Genomic DNA, 21,412 nt, shown 5'->3' on the forward strand with positions numbered 1-21,412 from the left:
GAACCTACTCACTCACTTGGAAAAATAAGGATAAAAACAAGGATGATGATGGTGGGCGATAATGATGATAACTACACTTCACCTAATACTAAGCAACTAATATCCAGGAAAAAGATTATACAAATGATGCTTGCAAAGTGTTTTAAATGATACAGTAAAATGCTTTTGAGAAATAAAAAATGAAAAATTGTACTAAATATAAATTCATCCATGAAAAACTACAGAAGCAAAAAAGTAAAAAAAAAAAACTAAACTAAAATATTAACAAGGTTTAAGTGATGAAATTATGAGATTGCCCCCCACTTTCTTCTTTATGTGTTTTTGTATTTTCTAAATCATCCAGTCTGAGCATGTGTTTCTTTTACAATTAAAGAAATATAGAAACAGAAAAAGTAAAAAGCAGCATTTCAAAAATGATATACCAAAGCTGAATCTTTAAAGGGAGAAAGCTGGGAAATACATACATATGCTTTCACAAAGCTCCTTGGGTGATTCTAGATGTACAAGCTCTGTGCTGTGAGGATCGCATAATTTTTTTAACTATCTGTTTTTAATTGGAGTATAACTGCTTTACAGTGTTAGGCTGGTTTCCGCCATACATCAATACGAACCCCGCCATGGGTACATGCATGTCCCCTCCCTCCCACCCCACACTATCCCTCTAGCTGGTCACAGCACTGGGCTGAGCTCCCTGCAGCCATACAGCAAACTCCCATGGGCTACCATCTTGCATATGGTAATGTATTTGCTTCAATGCCACTCTCTCAGTTCCTCCCACCTTCTCCTTCCCCTGCTGAGTCTACAAATCTTTTCTCTACATCTGCATCTCTATTGATGCCCTACAAATAGGTTCATCAGTACCATTTTTCTAGATTCCACATATATCATTAATATATGATATATTTGTTTTTCACTTTCTGACTTACTTCACTCTGTATAGCAGGCTCTGGGTACATCCACCTCACTAGAACTGACTCAAATTCCTAAGGATCATACAATTTTAAGTATTACCAAGCATCATAGTTTCTAAAACAAGTAACACAGTGTATCATTCATAATTATTCTTACATATTATTGAGGTTAAGGTGGTACAATCTAACTAAAATGACAAGATTATAGACTTTTAAAATGAGGTATGAATCATCTCACTCCCTCATTTTCAAATGAAAAAAAAAAAAAAAAACTGAAGGTTTTTCAAAAGACTGACCAATAAAAAAGACTAACTTATTCTGATTCCTCATTTAATATTTTCTAATCTCATTTGTTGATTCTTTATGATCAAAAGGTATGTCAAACACTTCTGCAAAAGTAAATACAGATGAATGTAAAATTTTCTATATAGTTTTAGTTCAATAATGTCTTACAAGATTTTATTTATATAATCAAATTCAGCAAAAATGCTACTTACAACTCATGTATTAGTGACAGCTAAAACCGAGATTAACTGAATAACTAAATTCATATAATGAGTTAAAATCTCTTCAGCGATGTCAACATACAAAAGAAAGAACTTTCAAGGCCTATCATTCATTATTCCCCCAAAGGAAGAACTCTTTGCCCCAAACTGGTCCCTCAATAACTTCACCCAAATATCATATTGTATGTCCTCCATAATTAGCTCATTTGTTTTACACAAACATTCAATCATTCAACTAATATTTTGGAAAATCTACTATACACTAAACACTAAGTAGGCACTGGGTTTATAAATAAATAAATCTGCCTTCAAAGAAAATTTATATTATTCTAAGGACTACTGATTGCCAAAGTAGGGAGGATAAGACGCTTGATATACTGGGGTGGGGGGAATAAAACTTCTACTTATGTTTTTGCTTTTTATCTCATACTTTAAAGTTACCTTTGTATGTCTTATGATATACATGAAATATCTGGTAGAATTAAAAATGCACATAACTTATAAATAAATATGCCTATACTGGGATATGTGGTCAACTTTTTTTACCAACAGAGAGGTTTGATCAAAAAAGTTAAAAAACCAGATTTCAAAAATGTTGAACCGTGAGGGTGATTAATCTATATTTAAGTAAAAGTTGTCTTCTCCATTATTAAAGAAGCAGCCCTTGCTAAAAATGTGAACACAGAAAACTAGAAAGGAAAAGAATTTCTCATAAGTTCACTATCTAACAGCCACTGCTAACATACTGATATATACTTTTTTCTATTGTTTACTTTCTAAGCATTTTAACATAATTGTAGATTTATTATGTTTAAGACTTTAGAGCTTGCTTTTTCTCCCCTAAAAGTACTTTATATACGATTTGAAAACTTTTGGTAAATAAGACTTTCAATGGCTCTGTATCATTTTGGCATTGTGATTATATAACCATTTTCTGATTAATCCATTGTTGGACTTCTAGATTATTTTCCTTTTTTCCCCTATTACAATTCATGATGTGAATAAAGCTTTTGGGGTACTCAGGATCATTTGCTTAGAACAGATTCTCAGAGTTGTCTACTGTATGAATACCTCCAATGATCTTGAGACATACTGTCAAATTCCTTTCTCCAAATTCCAATCTCAAGTATATGTGAATGGTTTCTCATTTCTATTACCTTCACTAAGAAGTCGGTCAAATTAACAAACCTGTTGTCTTAACTAGAATTTCTTTGACTACCAGATAAGATTTTATATAGTTTTGCCAACCAGCATTTTTTCTCAGGTGAGGTTCTTAGGCAAGGAGCAAATAGGATCAGATTGTGACAATATGTTACAGCTAGAGAGAAGGCAGAGATGGGGAACCTGGTTACACAGCTATTCTCCTAATTCAAGCTACAGAAAGTGAAAGAGTGGCACTGGGACTGAAGGAAAGATACTAGCCTAAGGACGAGTTTTAGAAGGTATTATCAACAGAATTTGGCAAACACGGGTTCCTGAATGTCAGAGGAGCAAAAGTAAAGCTATTTCCCTTGGTGATTATATAAACTATATTGCAAATTTACAGGAAGAATACAGAAGTTTGTATGAGGAAGGGAAAGATAAAGATACTTTTTAAAAGAAAATGAGTTTGTCTTATGGACGTATTTAGCTAAAAGTACATGACAACTTATTAAGCACCAGGAGAGAGGCTCTGGTAAGAGACAGGTACGTGAGGATGCTGGGAAATCAACCAACCAAACCCCAGGGAAACTGCATTCTGTTAAAAAGGAGTGTGAAGGAAGAATACCTCCACATAAACTCAGCAGGAAAAAAGAGCAAGGGCATACTGAGGAAAGTAGTCAGAAGTGAAAAGCAGGAGAGCATGGTACACAAAAGGGGTCATTATTATTATAAGGACATCTGTGTCCCGGCACTGTGTGATGAGCTTTGTATGCATTATCTCATTTAATCACTGAGAACAATCCTATTTTAAAAGATACAAATTATCTCATTTAATAAAAGGAAACAGAGGGGTGGAGCAGTTAAGTAACTTGGTCATTGTGGAGTCACAGTGACAGTCAGAATACTCAGGGCCATCAACTAGGATGAGGTGCTTAGGAGAGCAGTGCAGGTTTCTGCCAGGGCACTAGGATGGAAACAAAGACAACTGTCAGAGGTGTAAGAGACAAGCAAACTCTACAGGACTCGAGTAAGAAGGAAGTGAAGGAGGATGGGGAGGGCTGCAGCTGCGTAAAAATTCTTGTTTATACCTCACGTTAAAGATAGGACAGGGCTGAGCACATTTACTGCCTGATAAAAGGTCAATGGCAAGTCTGCAGATCTGACGGTGGGAAAGCCTGTATCAAGAGGAAGCAGAGGTGATGGCTGACACCAAGTGAACTTTCTCCTCTCCCCTGAAAGCAGCAGCTCCCAAATACTCTCTGGAATCCTGATACTCTCCTCGTTGTAATGAAACCTTACAACAGCAACAAAAATGCCAATCCCCTCAACTCTCACCCCAATTTTCAAAGATGGGACAGAAGTACACAAAAACAGAATTTCCATAATTTTAGGTTTCTCACCAAAAGCACTAATCATGTGTGGTCCAGCAACTTAGATTTTGTTTGACTGTAGCTTTGGTAGAGGGGTATGTGCATGTAACTTATACAATATTGTCATACTGCCTGCTAGTAAAACACTGTCTTGTCTATATCTGCCTGAGGGGATATCAACTATATACCTTCAGGCCCATCAGCCCCTAAACTAGTAGCATTTACCAAAATGTGTCCTTCGAGTGTATAGTCAGCCCCTTCCAGGAGGTTCATAGTGCTCATTATCCTACTAAAACATTGAGAATTCTTACCATAAAGCAAAAACAAAATGGTCTGACTTTCTTGATCTCAGTGTTTTCAAACTTTTCTAGACACAGAGACTTGTCCCTGTGTAGTAATATCTACAAATGTCTGAAACACACTTCAGGAGAAAAGCTGGTGCAGAAAAATTCACCCACAAATCTCATACTAACGATTAACACCTATGGCAAGAAGCCTTCAGAGACCACCCACCTCCACAGAGAATTTGCCTCCTCTACACTCAAGGTACTGACTCGCCAACAATTCATTTGGCAATTAAGCATGTATTTCCTTATAACATCAATATACACTTAGGGTTTAATTTTTTATTTCACTCTTGCTTTTGTATTTATGCCTTATCTTCCTAATTATATCATGAGACTCCTGAGCTCAAGAACTTTTCTATTCTGGTGCTCAGTCCTACACAGAACAAGTATAATAAAGTATATATCGAGCTCAGCAAACATTTATGTGCATTCCAAGCAACTTGATATATAAAGCTAAATTTTACAAACAATTTTTCCACTGACATACATGAACACTTGCATTTTAGGTCTTTTCAAATTCTATCAATGTTCACTTTGTCACTCCTAAGGTATCATTTTACTTCTTTCAAGCCAAAATGATGGGGTAACATAGGTTTGGGAGAACCACTCACAGACACTCTATGAAGAATCCTTAACGTAAAGATTTTTAAGGCAAGAATCAATAAAAACATGGCCTATGACCGCATTCACTGAGATCAAAACTTCATGTGCTCCAAACACAGGACCCCAACACCTAAACAGGCATCCTATTGACACTGTGCCCTGAATCACGGCCAACCCTATGTTCCTTCTGGTGACCCCAAGGAGGCCTGCTGGCTCTCTTGACTTTGGAGAATGGTTTTACTTTACGAAAGCAGAGTACAGGACCTACAATGGGAAAACAAGGTAGCAGCAGCCACTCATCTCCAAATTGTAATAGCATTTACAAAATTCAAGTATTGTTGAATAGATTCACATTTTAAAAATTTAGAAGTCCATACATTCTGAACTGTTATACCACTATCAGATTTCAAAATGTGCTTACCAATAAAATAATCATATTCTTAAACTAAAGAATCCTCACTCATAAGTGTGTGTGTGTATATATATATATATATATATTACAAAATAAATGCTTAAATACATACATGAAATCTGAAATCCCCCCTCAGCATGGAACAAAGATCCTCTGCTACATCAGACATGCAGGGATGCAATGTAGCAACCAATCTTGCATAAAATGGTAGCAAATCCAACCTGCAAAAGTTATATGTGATATGTGTAAAAGGAAAAGCACACCAGAAATAACTCATTTTAAAATAATTTAAACTTTCTCAGATATAGTCACACATTAAAAGATTATAAAAACTAGTAATCATACAGACATGCCCATTTATTGCCATTATAATGAAGTATTTGGAAATTCAATTCAATTTGCCTTGTGAAAGTTTATTAATCATCTGGTATTTTCCATTCAGTGCAATTATTGCACATCTGCAAATTTCATCAAGTATACAATTCTGATAAAATATGAAATAGCAAAGAAAACATGGCTTAAAATTTTAATCACACAATTATTGGGAAGGTAACATAAAGATAACTTAAATAGAACAAAACAATCCTTTTTAACCATTTCCTTCATTTATCTACAGAGAAGTTATTTAGAAGCCTCAAAGTAAAGTAAAAGGGTTAACCAATAACCAAAAGAGTAAGTCAAACAAACAGCACAAAACCCATACACTAATTTATTTTACCCATTATAAAGCCCACTTGGACTCTCACATGGAGCCAACCTACCCTTTCTCTAGACAAATCACTGCAAATATGCATTGCTGCCACCCCCTTTCATCATCAGAGCACGTTCTCACCAAATCTGGATACAACTCCAGGATTCAGCACTCCAGGATACCAATACTAATCAGAATCAACACAGAAACTAAAAATTTATTTTCAATTCCTGCCACACATTATTTTATAAAACCCAATTATCCAAGGAGTCAACCAACACTCAGCAGATCAGACTCTGAAAATGAGAAGTCATGAGGAAAAAATAAAAGCAGCCAATAATGGGAGCTAACAGTCAGGAAGGAAGCAAAAAACTAGAAAAATTCAAAACAAGAGCTCAAAAACTACAACACAAAGCCATTTAGAACGGATAGAAATAATTCTATGAGTCTTACACATCTCTGAATATATCATTATACTACAGAACCATGAAAATGGTTTATCATCAGAGAAACTCTGCCTACCATGAAAGACTTAAATTAGATCTGCAAAACTCCCAGTGTGGATCGATATAAGCCTTAGCTGAGAGAAGGGACATGGTGAGGAAGGAAGAATGGAGATAAAGTTGAAAGGTGAAGTCAAGGGGAGGAAAGTACTCAAACTCATGCCTCAGAGCCTCAAACACTTTATATTCCTCTTTGATCATCACAATTTTTTAAATTATCATTTATTTTTTCTTATGAACGTGCCAGGCCCTGTCCTAGGCATCTGATATCCATTATTTATTTTGGATCCTAATAACCATAATCACCACTTCAGAAACAAGGCTACAGATGCTGAGAAGTCAAGAATGTGGTGGCTCCATAGTAGTACTTCAACATATTTTAAATGCATTCTATCCTTCTTTAGGGTTTCCCCTGTGGCTCAGCTGATAAAGAATCTGCCTGCAACGTGGGAGAGCTGGGTTCAATCCCTGGGTTGGGAAGATCCCCTGGAGAAGGGAAAGGCTACCCACTCCAGTATTCTGGCCTGGAGAATTCCACGGATGGGTCGCAAAGAGTCAGCTACAACTGAGCAACATTCACTTCACTTCATCCTTCTTTAAAGAAATGAAAAGCACAATCCACTCTGTAAAGAACTGAGGTATCCTATAAAACACTCTCACAAATTTGTAATAATTCTCTTAACATGTGCTAGTATCCCCCCCCCCCAAAAAAAAGCCTACGGCAACTGCAGACTTAATTTTCAAGCATAATAGACAGATTCATACTAATATCAAATTTACTTTCTAAATATTCAAACTTCAGTTAGAATATTACATTTTAATATATTGCTATTATATTTTAGTTACAAAGTTGGTTTTTTCATATTCACTTTAGTAACAAATACTTTTTTTCCCTTCAGTTCATGATCAATTACAAATATAAGGCTTTAAATCTGTGCCCAAATTCTACCCCTCCCAACTGCCACACTGCAGGTCAGAAAAATTAAGATTCAAAAATTGAGGTCATGGGATAACAAAGAGTTATGCACTGGGAGTTGAGAGGCTCAGGTACTAGTTCTCCCAAACAGTACCTCCGTGATCTCAAGAACTGACCTGACCTCATCTCCTACTAGTCTCTCCAGTCTCATCAGACCCCCACTAATCCTCAGAGCCTCAGTACTGGCTGTTCTCAGCAGCTAGAGTCTACTTTCCCCAAATATCTCTGCCACTTACTCCCTCACAAAGGTCAAGTCTTAGTTCCAACGACACCCCCTCCATGAGACCCGTTTTGAATATGCCACTGAAAGTGCAAATCCATCCCACTCCCATCTCTTTATCCCACACTGTTTTTTTAAAAATAAAATTTATCACTTTCCAACATACATAATTTACTTACTTGTTATGTTTGTTGTCTGTCACCCTTCCCCACTAGAATGTAAGCTCCATGGGAAACAGTTTGTCAGCACTCAAAACAGTATGTATTAAGTGCTCGACAGATACTTCTTAGATAAATACTGTTACCTCTTATTCTAAAATATTCTACAACATATTAAGAAAATATCATTCTATTTCTATAAGAATAATATTAAATTGATCAAGTTTTATATTTTATAAAACAAGAGCTTATCAAATATCTTTTATGCAGTTAGTGGGGTAATCATAGTTTACTGTCCCTGCTGTTATATATATTAATAAGTTTCCTATTTAAAGTATCTTTTCATTCCTCAAGATTAATTATCTTTGATCATGGTGAATTTTTATTTTTAATACACTAGTAAATATAATTTGTTAGTTCTACTTAAGAATTTTTGTATCGACACTTAAAAGTGAGACTGACCCATACTTTTGATCTCTATACTCTTTTTTTGTCATTGTTAAGATTCTGCCTATTTTTCCATATTATGAAATGACAAGTTTTTCTCTCCTATGCTCTGGCAAAAACGACTGAGCAGAGTCATAACTCTGGTACCTTTTTATATTTTCTTCCATAATCACTGGTCTATTTAATTTTGTGTTCAATCAATTTTGAAAATGTTATTTTTTACAAAAAATTACCTGTTTCACTGAGGTTTTCAAGTGGTTTTTAAATATTTCTAGCATATTAGCTGGCTTATTCTTGAAGTTTTTACTTTTTTTATATTTGTTAAATGGGTCTCTTTTTTTAAAGAACTAGCTTCTGAGTTTACAAAATCAATTCTTGGTTGTCTTTTCCAATGTATTTTTCAATAAAATTTGAGATTATAACATGCAGCATCAAAAACCTAACTGAAATATGTCATCTCCTTTTTCCTTCTTCTCCTGGGCAAGTCATCTATACTTTGCTTCATTATTTTCTTCTTCCAGTTAGTTCAATCTACTTCAAAGCTTTTTTCCAATCCTAAAAGAAAGATGGGTAGACCCATCCATTTTAAAGAAAAGCAGCCTGGGCTTCCCTGGTGGCTCAGTGGTAAAGAATCTGCCTGCCAATGCAGGAGACAAAGGTCCGACCCCTGGTCCAGGAAGATCCCACATCCCATGGAGCAACGGAGCCTGTGCTCAAGAGCCCAGGAGCTGCAACCACGGAACTCCATGTTCACTCAAGACAACGCTCTGCAATAAGACAAGCCACGGCAAGGAGACGCCTCCATACCACAACTAGAGAGCAACCCTCGCTATCCTAACTACAGAGAGTCCACACAGCAACAAAGACCCAGCACAACCAAAAATATAAATAAAATCATATATATATATATATATATATATTTAGAAAGTAAAGCAGCCTTTGCTATCCACGAAGACTCACATCATTAAACTACTAACATAGGTCAGTGATTTCAGCTTCAACAGGAACTTAAAAATTAGTTTAAGGAAACCCTAGAAGATCTTAATTCTTTTAATTATACCTTCTAAGTAGTCAGTAACCCAAAGTTTTTGTTTCTTTTGAAAGTAAAGTTAGAGAGTCCATTTTCTCAGAATCCTATACTCCTAGCAAATTCACCAAATCCTTCTCGAACCAAGAAGTTCCTAGTTCCTCTTTTACCCCTATACTTTTTACAATTAAATGGACAGTTGATACTAAAAGTCATCTTGCCCCATTTAAACCTTCAAGTTGTGAATATTCATTATTTCACAAAATAAGATCCCTTATGTTGTACATAATGTAAGAAATTACATATTTTTCAACATTCATAACTATTTAAGTAAAACCTTCCTGCTTTTTCACTTTCCTACAAATGCAAGCTCAAAGGAAATGGAGTGCTAAATGCTGTACCAATCACATAAATGTTATAAGACACTTTAATCAATATAAAAAACAAATTTCCTGCATTAAATTTTAAGCTAAACGTATTTTATTTAACTTTTCTGAAAGTGAACTAGAAAATAAACTTAAAAAAACTGAACTTTATAATTTTCTGAGTGATAATTACTTTTACCAACAGTTAATGAGTGAACAATTTAAAAAGAATGTTTCTTTCTTAAACAATAATAAAACCTTGCATATACTTTTAAAGTCTCCCAAATCACACATTTAAGTATCCTACAAGTAGTTAAGGATCATCAAGTAAGTAAACATCTAGTCATTAACTACAAGTAAAAACAAGAAAGCAGAATTACACGGTTTTGTTCCTGACCAGTGGGGGGCTGGGGGGGGGGGGTGGGCAGGGAAATCTTAAAAGGTTTTTAACCTCATAATCTATCAGCTTTTTAGCTGTTTTCTCTCTAAATCTAAAGAATTTAACTGCTGAAAGCTATTATATTTCTGTGCTCAAAAATGCCTGGAAAAAACGTGAAAGAACACTGTTACTGCTTATTTGAAGAATACAAAGGTTTTTCTTCATAGGAAACACTAAAGCAGATGATGATTCAAAAGGGACAAAACAAAAAAAAAAATGAGATCATTTACTCTGAAACAGACAAGCAAATGCCCCGGTAACTTTTCCCACAACATTCATGTTCCTCACCCAACAGTGCCATCAAGTGGTACAGTGCTAAGAGATTTCCCAAAACTCAGTTTCTCATTTCTAGCAAGGGAAGCTTCAATTAGAAACTCTCTCCCCAAAATTCCAGCAAATGCTCCTAAAAGCTGGATCAGGAAAAGCTAAGATTTAAGTGAAGCACTTCACTGTTGAAGAGTATTCTGTCTTTATTAACGTAAAGAGACTCATCTTCTAAAACATGGTAAAATCCACAGGTCTTCAAAGTCATGAAAACCAATACCACGTTCATCAATTTTCAGAATGAAGAACTAAGAGATGCTTAGGAACGTTCCCTGATTCTGGCTGACTTCATACCTTAAAGTTCACTTAGGTGAGGAAGCCTTGGGAGGGGGCTAGGAGTGTTCTCTACCTTGATCTACGTGTGGATATACACATAATACTTAAGATGTAAACACTTTATGCCATATGGTTCAGCAATCCCACTGCTGGGCATATACCCAGACAAAACTATAATTTAAAAAGATACTGCACCCCTATTTCATACAGCAGCACTATTAATAATAGCCAAGACATGGAAACAACCTAACTGTCCATCAAAAGGTAAATGGATAAATAAAGTAGTATAACGGAATACTACTCAGTCATAAAAGTGAAATAATGCCATTTGCAGCAACATGGATGGACCTAGAGATCATTATACTAAGTAAATAAGGCAGGAAAAACAGAAATACCATATGATATCATATGCAGAACCTAAAATACAACACAAACAGATATATCTAAGGAAATAAAACAGACTCATAGACACAGAGAATAGACCAGTGGTTGCCAAAGGCAAAGTCAGGTAGAGGAGGGAAGGATTGGGAATTTGAGATTAGCAGATGCAAACTAGTATATACGGGATGGATAAACAACAAGGTCCTACTGAACAGCACAGGTATATTCAGTATTCTCTGATAAACCAAAACAGCAAAGAATATGAAAAGGAATACATATGACTGAGTCACTTTGCTGCAGAGCAGAAATTAACACCGTAAATCAGCTACACTTTAATAAAATTTTAAAACAAGATATCAGCACTTTTAGTGAAATTTCAATTAAATGTGAAGTTATTCACAGCTGAATTCTACCAAAAATTTAGAGAAGAGCTAACACCTATCTTACTCAAACTCTTCCAGAAAATTGCAGAAGAAGGTAGACTTCCAAACTCATTCTATGAGGCCACCATCACCCTAATTCCAAAACCAGACAAAGATGCCACAAAAAAAGAAAACTACAGGCCAATATCACTGATGAACATAGATGCAAAAATCCTTAACAAAATTCTAGCAAACAGAATCCAACAACATATTAAAAAAACCATTCATCATGACCAAGTGGGCTTTATCCCAGGAATGCAAGGATTCTTTAATATCCGCAAATCAATCAATGTAATACACCACATTAACAAATTGAAAGATAAAAACCATATGATTATCTCAATAGACGCAGAAAAAGCCTTTGACAAAATTCAACATCCATTTATGATTAAAACTCTCCAGAAAGCAGGAATAGAAGGAACATACCTCAACATAATAAAAGCTATATATGACAAACCCACAGCAAGCATCACCCTCAATGGTGAAAAATTGAAAGCATTTCCCCTGAAATCAGGAACAAGACAAGGGTGCCCACTCTCACCACTACTATTCAACATAGTTTTGGAAGTTTTGGCCACAGCAATCAGGGCAGAAAAAGAAGTAAAAGGAATCCAGATAGGAAAAGAAGAAGTGAAACTCTCGCTGTTTGCAGATGACATGATCCTCTACATAGAAAACCCTAAAGACTCTACCAGAAAATTACTAGAGCTAATCAACGAATACAGTCAAGTTGCAGGATATAAAATTAACACACAGAAATCTCTTGCATTCCTATACACTAACAATGAGAAAACAGAAAGAGAAATTAAGGAAACAATACCATTCACCATTGCAACAAAAAGAATAAAATACTTAGGAGTATATCTACCTAAAGAAACAAAAGACCTATACATAGAAAACTATAAAACACTGATGAAAGAAATCAAAGAGGACACAAGCAGATGGAGAAATATACCATGTTCATGGATTGGAAGAATCAATATTGTCAAAATGGCTATACTACCCAAAGTAATCTATAGATTCAATGCAATCCCTATCAAACTACCAACAGTATTTTTCACAGAACTAGAACAAATAATTTCACAATTTGTATGGAAATACAAAAAACCTCGAATAGCCAAAGTAATCCTGAGAAAGAAGAATGGAACTGGAGGAATCAATCTGCCTGACTTCAGACTCTACTACAAAGCCACAGTCATCAAGACAGTATGGTACTGGCACAAAGACAGAAATATAGATCAATGGAACAGAATAGAAAGCCCAGAGATAAATCCACGAACCTATGGTCACCTTATCTTCAACAAAGGAGGCAAGGATATACAATGGAAAAAAGATAACCTCTTTAACAAGTGGTGCTGGGAAAACTGGTCAACCACCTGTAAAAGAATGAAACTAGAACACTTTCTAACACCATACACAAAAATAAACTCAAAATGGATTAAAGATCTAAATGTAAGACCAGAAACTATAAGACTCCTAGAGGAGAACATAGGCAAAACACTCTCCCGACATAAATCACAGCAGGATCCTCTATGACCCACATCCCAGAATTTCAGAAATAAAAGCAAAAATAAACAAATGGGACCTAATGAAACTTAAAAGCTTTTGCACAACAAAGGAAACTATAAGCAAGGTGAAAAGACAGCCCTCAGATTGGGAGAAAATAATAGCAAACGAAGCAACAGACAAAGGATTAATCTCAAAAATATACAAGCAACTCCTCCAGCTCAACTCCAGAAAAATAAATGACCCAATCAAAAAATGGGCCAAAGAACTCAACAGACATTTCTCCAAGGAAGACATACAGATGGCTAACAAACACATGAAAAGATGCTCAACATCACTCATTATCAGAGAAATGCAAATCAAAACCACAATGAGGTACCATTACACGCCAGTCAGGATGGCTGCTATCCAAAAGTCTACAAGCAATAAATGCTGGAGAGGGTGTGGAGAAAAGGGAACCCTCTTACACTGTTGGTGGGAATGCAAATTAGTACAGCCACTATGGAAAACAGTGTGGAGATTTCTTAAAAAGCTGGAAATAGAACTGCCATATGACCCAGCAATCCCACTTCTGGGCATACACACCAAGGAAACCAGATCTGAAAGAGCCACATGCACCCCAATGTTCATCGCAGCACTGTTTATAATAGCCAGGACATGGAAGCAACCCAGATGCCCATCAGCAGACGAATGGATGAGGAAGCTGTGGTACATATACACCATGGAATACTACTCAGCCATTAAAAAGAATTCATTTGAATCAGTTCTAATGAGATGGATGAAACTGGAGCCCATTATACAGAGCGAAGTAAGCCAGAAAGATAAAGACCATTACAGTATACTAACACATATATATGGACTTTAGAAAGATGGTAACGATAACCCTATATGCAAAACAGAAAAAGAGACTCAGATGTATGGAACAGACTTGTGGACTCTGGGAGAAAGAGAGGGTGGGATGTTTCAGGAGAACAGCATTGAAACATGTATATTATCTAGGGTGAAACGGATAACCAGCTCAGGTTGGGTACATGAGACAAGTGCTCGGGCCTGGTGCACTGGGAAGACCCAGAGGGATCGGGTGGAGAGGGAGGTGGGAGGGGGGACTGGGATGGGGAATACATGTAAATCCATGGCTAATTCATATCAATGTATAACAAAAACTACTGTAATGATGTAAAGTAATTAGCCTCCAACTAATAAAAATTAAAAAAAAAAAAAGAAAAAAAAATAATAAAGTAGCTTACTTTAAAAAAAAAATAAATAAATGTGAAGTTATGCTACAAATTAATTATAGCATAATATATAAATATATAATTAAGGGGATTTCTATAGATTTCATTTCAGTGGATTCCTTCAAATTAACAGGCTAAGAGGTACAGTCCAACCTTTTCAAAAAGATTTTTAACTACTATTTATTTAATGAAGGAAGAATACAACTGAAAATTAAATCAGTACTTCAGATCAGAACTTGAAGAACTGTAAAGATGGAATAAATCAATTTTTAAAACTTTTGTCCTTCAAATGATACTAAGAAAGTGAAAGAACTCAAAGAATGAAAGAAACCATCTACAAATTATATCCCATAAGGGATGTGTACAAAAAATACACAAAGAACTCGTACAATAAAAAGACAAATAATACAATTTAAAAGGAGGCAAAGGATTTGAACAGCTTTCCAGAGAAGACAGACAAATGGCCAATAAGCACATGAAAAAATGCTCACAATCATTAGCCATTAGGGAAATGCAAACAAAACCACAATGAGATACATTCCACTTCACACTAAGACAGCTAAAAGCAAAGTATTGGTGAGGATATGGAGAAGCTGGAACATTCATACATTGCTACTGGGAATGTAAAATGGTGCAGCCACTGTGACAAACAGTTCAGCAGTTACTAAAAATATTAAACATACATTAAAAAAATAAAAATAAACATATTTACCCCATAAGACAACAAGTCCACTCATAGATATATACCCAAGAGAACTGAAAACGTATGTTCACACAAAAACTTGTATAGAGTCACAACAACGCACTCCTAATAGCTAAAAAGTGAAAACTGCTTAAACGTCCATCAACTGACAAATGGGTAAACAAAATGTGGTAGAGCTCTAGAATGAAATACTATTCAGTCTTAAAAAGAGGAACTTTTAATACATGCTATGACATGGATGAACCATGAAGACATCATTCTAAGCCAAAGAAGTGAGGTGCAAAAGGCCACATATTTTATGATTTCACTTATAAGAAATACCTAGAATACGTAAATCCATAGAAACTGAAAGTAGATTAGTGGTTTCTTAGGACAGGGAAGCGGAGAAGGCAGTGGCACCCCACTCCAGTACTCTTGCCTGGAAAATCCCATGGACAGAGGAGCCTGGTAGGCTGCAGTCCATGGGGTCGGACAGGACTGAGCAACTTCACTTTCACTTTTCACTTTTATGCATTGGAGAAGGAAATGGCAACCCACTCCAGTGTTCTTGCCTGGAGAATCCCAGGGACGGGGTTGCACATAGTCGGACACGACTGAAGTGACTTAGCAGCAGTAGCAGCAGGACGGGAGAGAATGGGGAGGTAGGAAATGGGACTGCTTGCTAAAGGATGTAACATTTCTTTTAGGAGGACGAAAATGTCTTAAACTTTTATTATTGTGATAGTTAAATATATTTAAAAGACTAAACTGTATATACTTTAAAGTGGTGAACTGTATGGTTATGTGAATTATATCCCAATAAAGCTGGTTGCTATTATTTTTTAAACCAAAAAAAAAAAAAAAAACAGAACTGTAAAGACCTTCTTAAGATTTATTTAGTTTAATGCTTCCTTAACCAAACTATACAGACAAGGTAAGGCAGCTAACTTCTCTATCACATATACACACATATAAAACCTGTGGGTCCTCACAGTCATAGGCACTCAAGTAACTATTAAATAATTCATTCTATTTTTTTCGTCAACTCAGGCTAGATGGACTAAATGGACAAAGGAGGGACTCTTGGCCATAGAGAAAGATAAAGACACTCACTAGGATTCATGTCCCTTACAGGAAGGGGAGGGAAATGCCACACACAGAGGGAGGCACCCCCTTTCCCCAAATATGCTTGAGAATGTTCATGAAAACTGACTATGTAATAGGCCACAAATAAAATTTTTTAAAATTTCAAAAAGCAAAAATCACACAGTATTCTCTAATTATAGTATGATAAAAATATGAATTACTAACCAAGTCAGAAAATGAAGAATTTCTAGAAAACATAAAAATAGAAATCACATGTCAGAACTAATAGATACAGCTAAAACCAGGTAAAAGGACAGCAATATATTAAATGCCAAAAAAGGAACAAAATGAATGAAACAAAAAAGAAGAAAATAAAAGATAAAATCCAAAAATAATCAATAGGAAAATAACAAAACAGTAGAACACACAGGTAATCTAGAAACTGGGTTTTTGCGTGCATGTGTGTGAAAAAAACTAAAATAATGAAAAATAAATAAATGAATAAACTACTAGCTAATATAATGAAGAGGATAAAGTACAAAAGTACAAAAAAAAAGAGGAAAAGTACAAAAAGTACAAAAAAAAGAGGAAAAGTACAAAATTGGGATTGTTTGTAATGGCAAAGACTGGAATGTCCAAAATGATTAAATATAGTACATTCATAAAAGGAAACTGCTGCTAAATTTAAAAGAAAATAACAATAGAAGTCTTTACTATTGATACGAAAGATTTCCAAGTGATACTATTCAGTGAAATAGTAAAATTTGGAAGAATAAGTACAATAAGTTGCTCCTGTGTAAAAAACAGAAGATATAAGAATGTTGGCATGTTCCTGCACATGCAAAAGACATTTTGGAAGGATACACAATAATCAAGACAGTGGCTTCCTACTGGGAGGAGAGTAGATGCGGAGACAAGGATAAAGACACTTTTTAGCACAAGGTTTTTCCCTTCAGTGTTTTGAGTCCTATGAATGCATTTACTTATTTTTTAACAAAAATTTTAATTTGCATATGACAAATATTAATTCATCAAATATTTTCAAGCACTTACTGTGTACCAAATACTATACTTGATGTTGGGGAAGTTCAAAATGAAAAGATCTAGTCCTCTTTTAAAGGCCCCGTATTTTTAGTTTCATAGGAATACAGGCAGCAAACCAACATTGGGCTGTAACTAATATGCCTAATGTGATGTGCCAAATTCTTCATGTGTGTGAAGACATTATGTTGAAAGTCTATAAAAGAGCACCTATATATACATAAGGAAAATAAGGATGGTTGTTCAGAGAAGATAATTCTTATCCTAAGAGTTCAAGATTAAGTCAGAAGTTTTCAGTAAATAAAAACAGGATATCCCAGACAGAGCAGAAAGCAGAGGCTTGCAAGTAGAGAGCAAAGGGTTTTCAAGAAATTATTACAGAGTGGGATTTTGCAAGACGAAGAATAGCTAGAGGGAAGACTGAAGAAGCTGAAAAGGGGCTAGATAAGAAATAGCCCATTAAATACCATATTACACAAGTTTATCACCTTCTGTCTGTGAGGCATTGTGCTCAGTGCTGAAAAAAAAGAAGTAAAAATGCCTCCCTCCTGCGGCTTAATCTAGACAACAATGTCCTGGGAAGCCAAGAAAGAGGTCTCTGCAGTAGTCTGCTGTGTGACCTTCCCTGTCTCTGGCTCTGCACACAATGTTGCCTCTATCAGAAATGCTCTCAACACTTCCTCTCCTCACCCATTCCTCGCCTCACTCACTCCTTTCCCAGGAACTGGATTAAATGACCCCTGTTCCAGGCAGCCTTCTCTGACTCCTGAGACTAAATCAATCAGTTCCTCTGTTACATACTCCAAAGCGCGCTGGGATTCTTCTTGTCAACTGCACTTGGAATTCTCTCTCTTCCTCTGCAAACTGTAAGCTGCACGGATACAAGAGTTGAATCTGTCTTGTTCACTACTGTACCTCCAGCACTAATCACAGTAAGAGTAGATCTTTAGTGAAGGAATAAATTTTAGAACATAATTTTAACTTTCCTGATCACTCAAGCTGACTGTAAGAAACCTAAATTATTATATTTTTATATTTCAGATATATAAGACAAAGTGGTCTCTTCCTCATGGCTCCAAAAGGCCATGCATTTTAAGTATATATATCTTTATTTTTTCTCTCCTCTCAGACCATAAACTGTCACTTCCTACTACTTTCAAGTCTGTTTCTAGCAGATTCCAACTACTTCTAGTTTTCGGCTAACTGCTGAGCTAGGCAGACAAATCCAGTAACAAAGAATGTAACTAGCATAAGACCAAGTAAGAGTATATATATATAGATTTTCAGTCTTCTCCATGGACAGGGAAGTGGGATGGAATGAGGATAGAGGGAGACAAAATGCTCTTTTATAAATAAACTACTCAATATCACTGCATAATTCTTTTGTTAAAAAAGCCTTTTATTTTGGCTTAATTTTCTTCATTCTAAGCTAGAAGTTCAGATAATTGTTACTACGTGTTTATTCATTCACATAAACAGTTGAAAAGAAAAAAGTAAACATTCCACTGCAAACATAAAAAAGAACCACTTTTTAAAAATGGTCCAAAATATTAGGGCAAAAACTATTCGAAATTTTGAGTTTGAAAGCAGAATGTGTCTGACAATCAGAAACCTTATAAGTAACCAGCAATATTATTTTCTTAGTTGTTCATGAAATAATGGTGCACCTCGTAAATGATGGCACCTCAGATTTGATGAAGTGTAGTATATAATTTTACATAGTAAAAGTAATTCATCTAAGATTTTCTCAATTAGATAATTATGAATTACTACTCATTACATTTTAGCACATCCTATCTCCTTTGCCCCAATAAAATGAAAAACCAAATGCTCATATTAAGGCTGCTGACAGGGATAAAAACCAATATAAATGAAAAAAGTAGTGATTTGGTTTCACTGAGAAATGTTACCAATCAGAGACCAACAAATGAATCAAATTAAAATTTTGCTTAAGAAATCTTTAGTGAAATTCCACAGAATCTTTCTGGGGGAAGTATCTATATTACCTGTTATGTATGTAATCATCGTAACAGTTAACAAAATCCTGTAATTATTCCCTATTGAATAAACAGAAGTAGACCTTCTCCAAGTTCCTAAAGTCAACAGCCTATGACCTGCTATGGTCCTAAAATATGTGGGTGAAGTAGAGGCTTTACCTTAGTTTAAGAGAGCATTTGAACTCTCTATCAGCATTATGAAACAGAATACACCTCCTGAATTACTAGCAACATAAATCACCAATGTGACTTTCAAGTCCAAACCAGCATAATGACCAAAAAAAACCTTGAAAATTTTCATTTAAACACAACACTTAAGAACTAGATACAATCAATTTATTCTGATCTTTCCACAAAATAAAAACTCTCCAAAAAAATATATATACTATTTATTTTTTCCCCTCAGAGAAGCTGTAAATAAATTGCTTCTAGCAATGATTAAGTTATTATTAAGTACCTATTGTTCTTAAAATAACAGGAAAGCGTCAGATGGAATATTTCCACTAGAGTTCATGAACAAAAATCAGTGAGAAGTTAAGTTCTAGAAAATATGCTAACAACAATGATAATAACTTCCATTGACAAGGAAGACACTAAGAATTACTTTTCCTTTTTTCTTTTTAAACCTACCTTTGTCTGGGAACTATAAAGAGCGCCCGTACCAACTTCTTCCTATTTGCTTTCGTGTTCATGTTCATGCAAAAGTCCATCGCTGCCTAAAGGAGAAAAAGCAAACTTTTTTCTTAAAAAAAAAACAAAACAAAACTCAATTTACCTACTAAAACAGTATGCTAAAATGGATTCCTAACAGTTCCTAAACAGTTCACAATGGTTTTAAGACACTAGTATTACAAGGATATTCCAAACTTTAACCATCATCAAGCTTAAGCTCTTTCCTTATATATCTCAAAACATATTTCACAAACATTAATTGCAATCTAGTGCCAAAAACAGAACTTCCAGTGGGTAGATTGAAGACCTATGGTGACATGTTAGGCAAATAATTGCATGAAATGTGCAACCCATGCTTTTGATCTCATAGATCAATGTTAATATCAGGAAAGCTTTATGACAGAAGTTACAAAGTAGCAAGAAGCCAGGAACCAAGAAAATTATTAATGCTAATAAGGATTAAAAAAGAATAAAGACAAACCAGGTATGAGAGATAGACACAGATTATAACCAGAAACATTTAAGATTAAGTGCTTCAACACCAACTAAAATGGTTTACTGTTGACAATCACATATAGTAATAAACTAAAGAAACCACAAGATAGGACTATAATTGTTATTTAGTATAGCAATCCACTATTCTATATTTTAATAACAAAAATGTGTCCAATATTTTATAAATATATCTAAAATCTAATGTAAGTGTAGAAGAAAAGCTGGGAGAAGTATATGGTCTGAGAAACCACTAGAAAACAAAATTATGAGTAATTAGTATTTTTAAAATACAGGTATATATATTATTTAAATATTAAAGATTTTCAATATACATAGTTTATGAAAACATTTAAGATGACTTTAAAAAGAAAATAACTATTATCAAATAACCCTATTGGGTATCACCAGTATTTTCCTTCTATAGCTTCACATAATTATTTTATCATTAATTTCTCAACCTTTAGGTAGATTTGAGGATCAAATACAAAGATTCTCTGGTGGCTCAGAGGGTAAAGAGTCTGCCTGCAATGTGGGAGACCCAGGTTCGATCCCTGGATTGGGAAGATCCCCTGGAGAAGGAAATGGCAACCCACTCCAGTATTCTTGCCTGGAGAATCCCCATGGACAGAGGAGTCCGGCGGGCAACAGCCCACAGGGTCGCAAAGAGTTCGACACAACTGAGCAATTTCACTTTTCTTTCTTTCTACAAAGATTCTCTGATTTCCCTATAAGGGATGTCAACTCTTCAGTGACACACTCACTGAAACAATTTGCTAAAAACTTTTGATGAAATAAAACCCAATTAATGTTGATTAGATTCAAACCCAGTAAACGCACATTGAAAGTATTCACCAAGACTGAATTAGTCAACAGTAAAACCAATTTAAACTTTTTCTTCTGCTTGTAAAGGGAGTATAATAAATTTTATTAAAATTTATATTCTATAACATTAAAGCTTTTTACAGCTAATTAGAATAACAAACAGAAAAGCTGAAAGCACACTAAAATTCCTTCAAGTAAATCACCCACATGAAATACTGAAAAATTGTGGACTAGGATAATGAAAACCCCAAAGGTCATCCACTCAGAAAAAAACTGGTTAACACTAGAAAATGTCACACACACACACACACACAGACACACACACCTCTTAAGTCAACATTTTTTGAAAAATAAA

At 35.1% G+C, this 21,412-nt stretch overlaps 1 protein-coding gene across 3 annotated transcripts in view; it reads right to left on the reverse strand.

The window, feature by feature from the left end:
• UPF2 (UPF2 regulator of nonsense mediated mRNA decay) overlaps window positions 1-21,412 on the reverse strand; it is a 92,121-nt gene that overhangs the window by 45,902 nt on the left and 24,807 nt on the right. For all 3 annotated transcript variants that reach the window (XM_020893135.2, XM_020893120.2, XM_020893130.2), the window contains exons 8-9: window positions 19,699-19,784; window positions 5,405-5,513 (exon numbers count right to left, since the gene is read on the reverse strand). In XM_020893135.2, coding sequence (XP_020748794.1) covers window positions 5,405-5,513; window positions 19,699-19,784 — 195 coding nt within the window. The remainder of the gene's footprint in view (window positions 1-5,404; window positions 5,514-19,698; window positions 19,785-21,412) is intronic.

The sequence above is a fragment of the Odocoileus virginianus genome, chromosome 9 (genome assembly GCF_023699985.2).
Source record: "Odocoileus virginianus isolate 20LAN1187 ecotype Illinois chromosome 9, Ovbor_1.2, whole genome shotgun sequence".
Lineage (NCBI taxonomy): Eukaryota > Metazoa > Chordata > Mammalia > Artiodactyla > Cervidae > Odocoileus > Odocoileus virginianus.